This window comes from Scylla paramamosain, chromosome 23, assembly GCF_035594125.1.
Source record: "Scylla paramamosain isolate STU-SP2022 chromosome 23, ASM3559412v1, whole genome shotgun sequence".
Classification (NCBI taxonomy): Eukaryota; Metazoa; Arthropoda; class Malacostraca; order Decapoda; family Portunidae; genus Scylla; species Scylla paramamosain.
Window position 1 is genome coordinate 15538860 of NC_087173.1, and position 11616 is coordinate 15550475.

The window sequence follows — 11616 nt, forward strand, 5'->3', positions numbered from 1 at the left end:
GAAGACGGTGGCGTTGCCGACGGAACTGTCGACATATAGTCGTCAGCCAGCTGCGCGAGGTCTGCTAGGGCGAGCTTATCTTTCACGCTGAATAAACTGCTCTGTAGGGCTGGAGGAAGTCGCTGATAAAAGAGGTGGGCGAACATGGTCTTGTCCATTGTGTTGGGCTGATCGCCCAACAACCTCTTCATCCGCCTAAGCAGATCTGATGGCTTTTCATTCCCCAGCTCTTCCTTCTTTAGTAGCTCTTGCAAGCGTGTCGACACCGACGACGCAAGGCGTTTGAGGACGGCTTGCTTGAGGTCGTCGTAGGGATTGTCCGAAGAGGGGGCTTTCGCGATGGCATCCGAGACTTGCAAGAGGACCTCGGGTGGCAGGAGAGTGCAGGCGTGAGTGAACTGTTTCAAGGCCTCAGTGATGTTGTTTGCCTTGAAGTTCAGCTCCAAGATGGTAAACCACATGTTGGGGTCGTGGCTGTTGAAGGCTGGAGCCCTGAAGGGGGGAGCTGGGGAGGCGGTGTCCGGTGGAGCCATGGCCGTTTCTTGTTGCTGGCGTGCGATGGGGCCTGGTGGCTTGTTATGCGAGTCGTGGAGCAGGGTGTAGTGACGCCTGTCGGCGAGGCGCGGGCTCCTCCGGCGCCAGGTGCCAGTGAGAGGTGGCAAGGGACGCCTGCTGGGCGCCACTGTGCAGTGATGGTCCTAGGCACGTACTTTACCGCACTCGCACTTACGGCTTGGAACGCACTGCCGTGAACGAAGTGTGTAGTCTGTGTGTGTGTGTGTGTGTGTGTAGGTGTTGGTGTCTGGCACACGGGGGTTGGTACACGCTGATGCACACTAGGGAGTTTTCTAGGGGCAGGGGTTAACACACAAAGGGGGAGGGTGGACGACGGGGGAGAGGGGAGGGACGGTCGGGAGCACTAACACTTTGGTGGGGGAACGTTGCAGGGAACGCCGCCCTGTTGTCGAGCGGAAGACGGGAGTACCGGTGCAGGGGGCGCCGCCCTGTTGTAGAGAAGCGAAATCAGGGCCAGTGGGGTCACGGCCGGGTGGCGGTGACCGTGCGTGGTGAGCCGGAGAGGTGTTGCTGCTGCTGTGGTGGTGATGGAGGCTGGGCAGCAGGTGTGGCAGGTGACCAGGTAGCAGGTGGAGTTGGCGCGGTGGGTCACGGCAGCAGGAGAGGGAGTGACCTGGTGGCGGTGGTGAGGCGGCGGGTGAGCGTGGCCTCAGTGGCCTGGGTGGCTGGCGAGGCGTGGTGAGTCACAGCTGCGAGAGAGGGTGGCTGGTGACTGGTGAGGCAGCGGCGGTGACCACGGCTGCCGGGCTGGGTGACGGTGTGTGTGTGTCACGTGGCGGCTGGCCGGGCTGGGTGGCGTCGGTGGGTCACGGCTGGGCCAGGCTGGGTGGCGGTTTGGCCGTGGCGGTCCGTGTCAGGCGGGGGCTGGCCTGGGCTAGGTACCTATAGCTGTGGCGACGCTATAGTGCTAAAGAATCTGGGACACAGCATTGGTGGAGCTGGCCACTACGGTCTAACTCCGAGTCACCATTTCTAGTGATCTAGGTGGAAGCCGCCAGGAATATGAGAAGAGAAAACCGACAGGTAACCGTCAGCAGTTACAAGTCCTTTAATCTCTTAACTTGCCAGAGATAGAGAAGAGAAAACCGACAGGTAACCGTCAGCAGTTGCAAGTCCTTTAATCTCTTAACTCTTTTTGTTCACTAGCTAAGGTTGTATTTATAGCCACTTGTTAGACTGGTTAAACTCTCTCTACCTTTATTTAATTTATTATTAAAGGTTTATTGAGTATTATGTCAACATATACATATATACATATTGCACAAAGGAAAAAATATACATGAATGTACATAATACACAAAGCGGGCACCAGCCCGCAGGTGGGGGAGTCTTGGGTCCCGGTGGTGGGCGGTGCGGTGGCGCGGCGAGGAGTGCTGCTCGCCGGTCAGGAAAGGAGCTGCGACCTGTTCAGCGGGGCGGGGGCGCTGCCCTGAGAACTCGCAGCATCAGGTCTGTGGGCGTGTGGCGGACGATGAGGGCAGCCCTGGCCTCGCGGCTGCTGAGGAGATCACCGCCTACAGGATGGGCCGGTGGTGGCGGCGTTGGTCTGAGGGCGGCGGTGGCCGGACAGGACAGTAGGTAGTGCACTAGCGGGTGGCGGCTGTGCCTCCCGCAGTGGTCGCACTCCTGCCCCCGAAAGTCGTCGTACAGCTGTTCCCTGGTGCAGTAGCCCAGCCTTACGCGTTGCAGCAACACGCCGTCTGCTCTGGGCTGCTGCTGGGAGGCGTCCAACGACTGGTAGCCAGTGGCGGAGGCGTACCAAGCTGCCTGTCTCTTCCTTGTTTCCAGCTGCCGGTGCGTGTGGCGGGCGCGCTTGGTTGCGGCGAGCCTGGCTCGCGCCCTCACTTGGCTCAGGCTGGGCGGCACATGCCTTGTCACCTGGGGGCCACTAGCAGCTCTCTTGGCGGCTGCGTCAGCAGCCTCGTTGCCTCGTACTCCCACGTGGCTGGGTATCCAGCTGAGCCTCACCCGCCGCCCCTGCGCGGCGAGGCTCTGGAGGCTACCCAGGATGGCGGTGACGAGGCCCACGTTGTCGCTGGGATACGGCTGTTGTAGAGCCTGTAGCCCCGTTCTGGAGTCGGTGTGGAGCACCACGGTGCGCTCCCGCCGGTGTTGAGCGTGCTCCAGGGCCAGCAGGATGGCCACCAGTTCTGTCTGCAGGGTGGAGCAGTGGTCGGGAGTCCTCTCACACACCTCGGCCCCTCTGGTGATGGCAGCAGCGCCCGTCCTTCCGCTGTCAGGGTCAGCCGAGCCGTCGGTGTAGTACACAACACTGTCTGGCTCGGTGACCTGCGCCATGGCCATGAAGGCGTGCTGCCGCATCTCCTCCACCGCGCAGAGCGCCTTGCTGGCGGGCAGCTGTGTGGCGGAGAACTCTGCCGCGGGTGGCTCCCACGGGGGTGGGGCGCGGAAGGTGGGGGCAGGGAGGTCCGCCTGTGGCCAGTTCTCCATGCGAGCCAGGTTGTGGGTAGCCAGCGTGCACTGCAGCAGCCACGGGTTGCGGCGGAGAGATTCGGCACCCTGCGTCCCCGCCAGCCTTAGTCTCCTCTGTGTCACTCCCTCCGCGTCACGCTGCAGCACCCTCGCTACGCGGCAGGCCGTGATCTGCTGTACCCTGGTGGTGAGGGGTACCAGTCTGGTCTCGCTCTGCATGACGCATGCGCTGGACCACCTCGGTGCCCCCAGCATGGTCCTCATTGCGGTGTTTTGTAGCACCTCGATCCGCTCCTGCTGGTTTGGAGAGAGTGCTATGAGGACGGGGGCGCTGTAATCCACCAGCGAGCGAACAGCGTGCACGTAGTACTGGCGCAGGACGGAAAAAGTGGCGCCCGCGCTGATTCGCGTCATGGCCCGCATCACGTTCAGCCTAGACTGCGTCCTCTCCCTCAGGTAGGCGCCGTGGGCTGTGAAGGACAGCCGCTTGTCCACCCACACACCGAGGTACTGGTAGGAGTTGGTCCATGCCAGCTCAACTCCCTGGACGCGGAGCTGCCAGGTTGGGTCTGCCGCCTTCACCATCATGGCCCGGGACTTCTCTGCCGAGATCTTGAGCCCCAGGTCCTGGCATTTCCCGCTGATGAGGTCGAGTGCCTGCTGCGTCCTCCTGAGCTTGTTGCCCCTTCCGGTGACGACGAGGGCGAGGTCATCGGCGTAGCTCAGCAGGACGGTGCCAGCGTGGAAAGGCAGTGCCACTAGCTGTTCCATCAGCAGGTTGAACAGTAGAGGGCTGAGGATGCCGCCCTGGGGCGTCCCGTTCTCAAGTACCTTGAAGGTCGACCTCAGGCCCTGGAACCTAACCCTGGCGAGGCGGCGCTGCAGGTAGTCGCGGAGCCAGGCCAGCAGCCTTCCTCGCACCCCTTTCCGCACGAGTGCGTCGAGGATGGCGTGAGGGCTGGCTAGCTCGAACGCCTTCTCGAGGTCGATGAAGACGATGACGGCGGGGCGGTGGTCAATTTGGGTCAGCAGGGCGAGGATGCTGTCTGCCGTGCTCACTCCGCGGGTGTAGCCGAACACATGTGGGTGAGAGGGCCCCACGCGCCACTGTAGCCGCGCGAGCACCATCCTCTCAGCCGTTTTGGCCGTGCAGCTGAGGAGAGAGATGGGTCTGATCTTGGTGGGCTCCCTCGGCTTTGGAATCGGCTGAATGTCGGCTTCCTTCCACGCGGGCGGCAGACAGCCCGCCATCCATGAGGCGTTGATGGTGGCCAACAGCGCGGCGTCCCCAGCCGGCCCAGCGTGCGCCAACATGGAGTATGGCACGCCGTCCGCCCCCGCTGCCGTGTCGCGGCCTCTCCTCCTAGCCCGCTCCAGCTCTTGAAGGGAGAAGGGCTGGTCAGTCACGTCGGCTTCCTCCATCGCCTCCCTGACAGCCTCGTCGCGGTGTGGTCGGAGCTGCTGCTGGATGCGTTGTGTCTGGGGAGGAAGCTGGTCACTGGAGCTCCGCGTGGTGAACATGGTGGCAAGCCTCTCTGCCTCCTGCTGCGGGTGCGGGTGGGCGGGCGGGCGGGGCGGGGCAGCGCCGGAGGCTGTCCTCACGCTCCTCCACAGCTGGCCTAGAGACGTGTGGTGGCTAAAAGTGGCGCACCACTCCAGCCACTTAGCCTCTCTGGCCCTCAGGGATACCTGCCGTGCGCGGGCCACCACATCCTGTAGGAGTCTTAGGTTGTTGGGGTTGGGGCGCCTTTTGTACAGTTTTCTGTGTTGGTTGACACGGTGGTTGTGCTCGTGCACCTCTTCGTTGTAGTACCACCAGTCTGTCCGGTGGCGGCGGCTCGGGGTGCACCTTGGGATGGCTGCGGCGGCTGCGGTCTGGATGGCCGTCGTCAGGTCCCTCTCCTGCTGATGTAGGTCGGCGGGCGGCTGATAGGCGGCCCACCACTCGTCAAGAGAGGCCTGAAACTTGGTCCAGTCCGCTCTCCTTATGTTCCAGCGTGGGGGCGGGCGGGGTGGGACCGGCGGGGCCACTGGGAGGGTGGTGAGGGTGGCAAAGTGGTCGCTGGTGAGGGTCGGGTGCACCTGCCACGTAGCGCCTGCCGCCAGGTCACTCGAGACCAACGTGAGGTCAAGCCTTCCTCCCCGGGTGTGGGTGGCCTCCCCTGTGTTGAGAAGGCACACGTGAGGGATTTCCTCGAGCAGCACGGCCAGGTGGCGGCCCGTTTCGTTGGCTGGGGACGGTGACTGTAGCATGGGGTGGTGGGCGTTGAGGTCGCCCGCAACCAAGAGACTGGAGTGGGAGGCGAGGGTGAGAAGCTCTCCTGCCTCCAGCTGGTGTCGCTGGCTCCTGTATACGTTGTATACCAGGAGCGGGAGACTTCCCACCTGCAGCTCCAGCGCCAGGACCTCCACTCCGTCCCCGCAGTTGACTGGGGCTGCAACCCTGCGGTGAGGGATTGTGCTCCTCACCAGCGCTGCACAGCCTCGGGTGCCCTCCGCTGTGGGGAGCGAGTGAAGGGTGTAGCCCGCCACCCTCCATTCAAAGTCGGCGGGCGTCAGTGTTTCCTGGAGGAGCACAACGTCAAGGTGCTCCTCGAAGACGGCCTGTAGGACTTGATGTTTCTTGGGTCGCAGGCCCTGCACGTTCCATTGCAGGACTCTGAGCCTGGGGGGCCCTGCAGGCTGGTCCGCGTGGGTGGCGCCCTCAGCATATCTCCTCTCCATGTTGGTGGTGAAGGTCTGGTGGTTGGAGGGAGGGGCACAGACGTGGGTCCCTCGAGTTCAGCGGTGGTGGCAGGAGGCCGCACTCAGAGATGGCCGTGGCCGTCTCCTGGCGGAGAAGCGCGTCCAGATCGTCCCGCCTAGCGGGGACGTGATCAGGGCTGGCAAGCAGCTCCGCCATCAACTGCACCATCCGCGCCATGAGGCAGTTGACCACCGCGCGGGTTTCTTCGCTGAGACAGGCGGGCACCCCGTGGAGAGGATCGCTCGGGACCATGGCTCTCCTCCTCACCGTTGTCGGTGCTGGGCCTGTCGCCGCACGGGCGGGGGCGTCGCCGGGAGGGTCTCTCCCTTGTGTGCCGCTGCTCGGGTGGTGGGGCTTGGCTCGAGCATGCTTGGTAGGGGTGCTACCTGAGCGAGTGGAGGGGTGGGCGGAGGGGGTGCGGCTCTCCGTGCCTATGGCTGGAGGCTGTACCTCGGGTCGGCGGTGAGGGGGTTGCCGGTTAATCTCTTCCGGTCTTGCCGCTGGCTGGGACGGGGGTGGGGGGGTGGCTGAGGGGGCCTGCCGCGGGACCCAAGCTGACCTGACTGGAGGTGGGGCGGGTGCAACGGGATCTCGCGCTGACCTTCCTGGCTGGCCACGTGGTGGATGCTGTTGCTGCTGGGGCTGAGCGATCTGTTGCCGGGGCTGCCCATGCGACGCTGTATGGCGACGTCGACGTTGCCGCCTTGGTGGCGCCTGAGACTGCTGTTGTTGCTGCTGGCGTGAACGAGGCATCCTACGGAGCCTCTCAGGGCACTGGGGGTTCCACGCGTGGTGGTTTTTCCCACAGTTTGGGCACCTGGCGGTGGTTGCCTCGTTGGCCTTATGGCGGGCGATGCACTCCTCCGTCGGGTGGGGCAGGCTGCACACGCCGCACCTGGCGGCATGTTCGCACCGCGCCTGCAGGTGGTTGTACCGTTGGCACCTGTAACATCTTACAGGCTCACCTTGGTAGGGGCGCAGGGAGTATCTGCCCCAGCAGCCGAGATCCAACTTGGCGGGCGGCGGCCCCACACACACAAGTAGCACCTGTCTCGTGGGCAACTTGTCCCTCTTGGAGGTCAGACGCTGGGCGGAGGTCACCTGAGGGTGAGCCTCTACCGCCTCGAGAGGCAGGTCGAGCGGGTAGCGCTCCAGCACCACCTTGTGCCTCTTTTCGCTTGGGTCGAGGAGGAGCACCCTGTTTCCTTCCTCCGCGATGCGGCGCAGGAGTGCCGTGGAATCCTCGTCCTTGGGCGTGACCACGTGCTCACCCTTGAGATTAACCCTTACCTGTATCCGAAGGGTCGGATACTCCCTCTCGAGGGCAGAGATGGCTCGGTAAGAGTTCTCGTATTCGCCCAGGCTGCCCAGCTTGAACTTGGGCCTCGGGGGCTGGTGGCGGCGAGCTCGGCTGGTCGTGACGGTAGTCCATCCTTGCTCCTCACCGCCGTCCTGCTGCTGCTGCTGCACCACGTCGCTGAAAACGGAGAGGTCGAGTGGGGCCCAGTCCGCTTCGGTAGCGTTGTCCTCCTGCCATGAAGGCTGGAGGCTGCGGGTGGCTCGCTTCGGTGAGCGCTCATCACTGCTGCTGTCCTCCAGCAGGTTACGGGCCGCTTTCTTGGGCGTGGAGCACTTTAGGGATGCTGAAGAAGAGGATGCTCTTGCCCTCTTCCCTGAACCGTTGTTCAGCACTAGCACTTGGTCACTGTTGAATGCCATGACGATTGAACGAGGCGGGAACGACACACGTGGTATTTAGGGTAGGTCAGAGGGAGCGTGGCAGCGACCACGTCCGACCCCGACCGTGGCCCAGTCGTGACTCGACCTTTATTTAACAAATACATGAACATATATACAAGAAATACTGAACATAAAAAATGATTTACATAAAGATATGGACAAAGAGAGTGATGGTGTATGTGTATGTCTGTGTGAAGAAAGGAGTAATATGATGTATAGAAAAGACGTGTAACGTATGTGTCGAAAAGCGTGCACAGAATGTGTATGTATAAAAAAATGAGGAAGAAGAGATGAAAGACGAAAAATCTGTGCAGTAGAAAGAGAACGGGAGGCTGAAAACATATAAGAGAAAACGGAGTGCTTGGAGCGGTGACTTGTGTCTACATATTACGCTCTCATGAAGCTATGTTAACAGTGGTGATGATGAACTGGTGCTGATGATTTAAGAAATGGCAATACTGATTTATTGTAATTGAAAGGAGTTGACATGAAGACATCAAACGTTACAAAATATACATTACTGGTTCTGAGAAGCGCGTAAGCTTTAGTGTACCCTGAATATGAGAGAAAATGGGATATTTCTATGGCTGACTAGATTATTTGCTACAACTTTACAGAACATACTTTAAGCTGTAAATAAACGTGGCACCCTGCAGTAAAACATCGCCTTATTTTTTCACTTCTACAATAAAGCCTCGTAAACGTGTTTGTATCTTTAAATATTTCCTCATATACGGGTCGAGGGGGACTGAAATTTATGTATTATACGCCAATGAGAATATACTAACTCTTCATTATGCATAAATGACGATATAATCCCTAATTATGTCACAAGGGAAAGGTCCAAGGGAGGTCTCGAGGTACTTTGGATCTGCTAAATTTTACTTGGTGGAAGATGCTGTGAGATGGGAATACCACCGCTTATTTCATATCTAGCTAAAACAGCTTCTATAAAGTTTGCCGTTCCGCCAGTTTTTCTCAACCACCCCAGCGGCTGCTATCTCTAGAGTACAAGGGCCTTATCCGTCCATGTATGGAGTATGCTTCACATGTCTGTGGGGGTTCCACTCAAAAGGAATCAAAAGCTTTTCGTCTTATTAACTCCTCTCCTCTAACTGACTGTCTTTAGCCTCTTTCTCATCGCAGCAATGTTGCATCTCTTGCTATCTTCTACAGCTATTTTCATACTGACTGCTCCTCTGATCTTACCAACTGCATGCTTTTCCTCCTCCGGCGGCCTCGCTGCACAAGACTTTCTTCTTTCTCTCACCCATATTCTGTCCACCTCTCAATCATTCATCCCTTTCTCTGGTAAACTCTGGAACTCTCTGCCTGCTTCTGTATTTCCACCTTCCTATGACTTGAATTCCTTCAAGAGGGAGGTTTCAAGATACTTATTCTTCAATTTTTGACTACCGCTTCGGACCCCATTGGGGGCCGGCATCTCATTAGGATTCTTTTTTTTTTTTTATTGGATTTTTGTTGCCCTTGGCCGGTGTCCCTCCTTCTTCTTTCGGCTGCTCCCATTTAGGGGTCTCCACAGCGGATCACTCTTCTCCAATGCGCTTGATCTTCTGCACTTTCCTCTGTCACGCCCACCACTTGCATGTCTCCCTTCACAGCACCCATAAACCTTCTCTTTGGTCTCCCTTTCTTCCTCCTGCCAGGTAGATCCATGTCCAGCATCCTCCTCCCCACATATCCCTCGTCACTCCTCCTGACATGTCCAAGCCACCTCAGCCTAGCCTCCCTTGCTTTGTCCCCAAACCGACGCACGTGTGTTGTTCCTCTGATGTAATCATTTCTGATTTTATCCATCCTCGTCACTTCAAGAGCAAATCGCAACATCTTCAATTCCGCTACTTTCAACTCCGCTTCCTGCTTTTTCGTTAGCGGTACTGTTTCCATACCGTACAGCATGGCGGATTTCACTACTGTTTTATAAATCTTTCCCTTTGTTCTTGCGGAAACCTTTCTGTCACATGTCACTGCTGTCGTCCTCCTCAACCCATTCCATCCCACTTGCACTCTCTTCTTTACCTCCCTACCACAGTCTCCATTACTCTGTAACGTGTACCACAAATATCTAAATTCGTCAACCTTTGTCATTTGTACACCTTGTGGCCTTATTGTCTCCCCATCACGGTGTCCCTCGTACATAAAAAAAAAAAAAAAAAAAGTCACATTTTCACAGCCAAAGGTTAGCTTGGCCAGATTGATGGTGAAGTCTGCTCCAGCCAAACTTGAAAAGAGGGAATAAAGACTCTTTAGGTGTTGGTTTCAGTCATCCGAAATGACAAGTAGATCGTCCAGATAGAAACTCACTCTCTCCAAACCTCGAATAGTGTAATTAATTGACATTTGGAATTTTTGCTAAGCATTACATAGTCCAAAGGGATTACATTGTACTCAAGTAATACGAAAAGGAGTTATAAAAGTTGTCATTGATTTTGCCTTTTCTGTTAATCCTATCTGATAATACCCCTTTTGATGATCTAATCTAGACAAAGACAAAGGGCCATCAATAACTCTTAACTTGTATACAAGGGTTCCTGCTAGATCGTTGCCAAGTAGCAGGTTAACATCAGGCATGGGTAGAGGTTTTTCACTAACTGTCACTAATACCTCTCCCTTAAACTCACATTCAAGGAACACTTTAGCAAGTTTCAGAGTAGGATTGGAGAACAAATCTCTCAGCAAAACTTTCTCTCCCGAGTAGTTAATCTCCACACCAAGCAAACTTACCATGAAAAAGAATACTCTGAGCAAATTCTGTGTCTCTAGGTAAAGTTATGTGGGTAGGACGTTCATGTTCATATAGGAACACAGTTCTTTTTCATTTAAATGCACTGAATGGATCATCGTGAGAACTTACATCCACATTCCCCGTTGGGTTAACTTTTTGAGTCTAAATGCTTGACAAACTTGCTTACCAATGGTAAACTTTTTATAATTAGGATTCTTACATTGAGTTATATTATGACCATAATGTTTACAGTACGAACAATATGGAGAATTGACATAGTTATCACACTAAGGAGGCTTACATGATTTTTGAGAACTGCCTTCGACACTTGCCTGTGACCTTTTGAGTGGAGTGAAAGTCTACAATCTGAGGAGCCTTGATTAGGTAAATTTCTTGTTTTTCTTCAGCATGTATACATAAATCAAAGGGCAATTTCCGCTTAAATTCTTCCAGTACAATGCGCTTTCTTAACTGTGTATTAGTACTGGTTATCCATTTATTGAAGAGTCTGAGTTTTTCTGTGACAAATTCAACATGGGTTATCTGGGAAGCTTTGGCAAATGAGCGAAACTTCTGGCGATAATCATCAGGACTAAGAGAAAATGCTATGAGAATGGATTATTTAACTTGCTCATAGTCATCAGTGCAGTCTAGATATGAAAATATTATCACCACTTTCCCTGTTAGCTTAGAGTAAATCCACTCCAAGCGCTGCCAATGAAAATGAATGGCAAGCTTCTCATATGTGTTCAATGAACCTTCTGGATCAGCCTCATTCAACTCAGGAACACGAGCAATGTTAAGGAATTTTGTTTGAAACTCCTCCCCTTTATCAAATCTTTTATCTACTACTTCAGCTTAGCCATCTCCAATTCAAACTGAAGCTCCATTTTCCGTTTATCGAGCTCCAGGTGAGCCTTAGTCCACTCATCTTTTCTATCACTTTAATTCTGTTTCTCATAATTGTCACTATGTTCACTTGGCTCAGCATGTACAACACAAAAGCTGGCAGACAAGTCAACATGTTCACTAGGTAACACGTCTAGGTTAACAAGATTCTCTATAACTACATTTTCAGAACTTCTTTAACAAGGTTGTCTATAACTATATTTTTCAGAACTTTGTTAACAAGGTGCTCTATAACTACATTTTTTCAGAACTTCATTAGTAGCTGAAGTAGGGAAACTTGTACTGAAGTACTGAGCAACGAATCTCCAGTCATCCTTTTTCATAGGTTCCCAAAGCTGATTCAGGGAAGGATTTTCACAAAAACTTTTAGCATCACAGGTCTTAGAAACCATGATAACAAGCAATATAGTGAGTAACCGTTGGATTTGCACGTGATCGTATTGCAAGACAAGCATACAGTGACAAG

The 11616-nt window shown here is 55.3% G+C and overlaps 2 protein-coding genes across 2 annotated transcripts; both read right to left on the reverse strand.

The window, feature by feature from the left end:
- Window positions 1-1983: 1983 nt before the first annotated feature.
- Window positions 1984-7474, reverse strand: LOC135111937 (uncharacterized). Its single transcript, XM_064025615.1, has 2 exons — window positions 5817-7474; window positions 1984-5722 (listed from the first exon to the last, which is right to left on the reverse strand). The coding sequence occupies exons 1-2, from the start codon at window positions 7472-7474 to the stop codon at window positions 1984-1986; spliced, it is 5397 nt and encodes a 1798-aa protein (XP_063881685.1).
- A 1548-nt stretch (window positions 7475-9022) lies between these two features.
- On the reverse strand, window positions 9023-9415 carry LOC135111938 (uncharacterized). The gene has a single exon (XM_064025616.1). It carries the CDS (start codon window positions 9413-9415, stop codon window positions 9023-9025), a length of 393 nt encoding a protein of 130 aa, XP_063881686.1.
- Window positions 9416-11616: the final 2201 nt, after the last annotated feature.

What these genes read in the sequence shown, in the direction of transcription:
- LOC135111938 (XM_064025616.1), bottom strand. Translation starts at nt 9,415, where the DNA reads ATGCTGTACGGTATGGAAACAGTACCGCTAACGAAAAAGCAGGAAGCG.
- LOC135111937 (XM_064025615.1), bottom strand. Translation starts at nt 7,474, where the DNA reads ATGGCATTCAACAGTGACCAAGTGCTAGTGCTGAACAACGGTTCAGGG. An exon ending in ACGGCCACGGCCATCTCTGA is followed by an intron (nt 5,723 to 5,816) that starts GTGCGGCCTCCT and finishes CATGGAGAGGAG; the next exon opens with ATATGCTGAGGGCGCCACCC.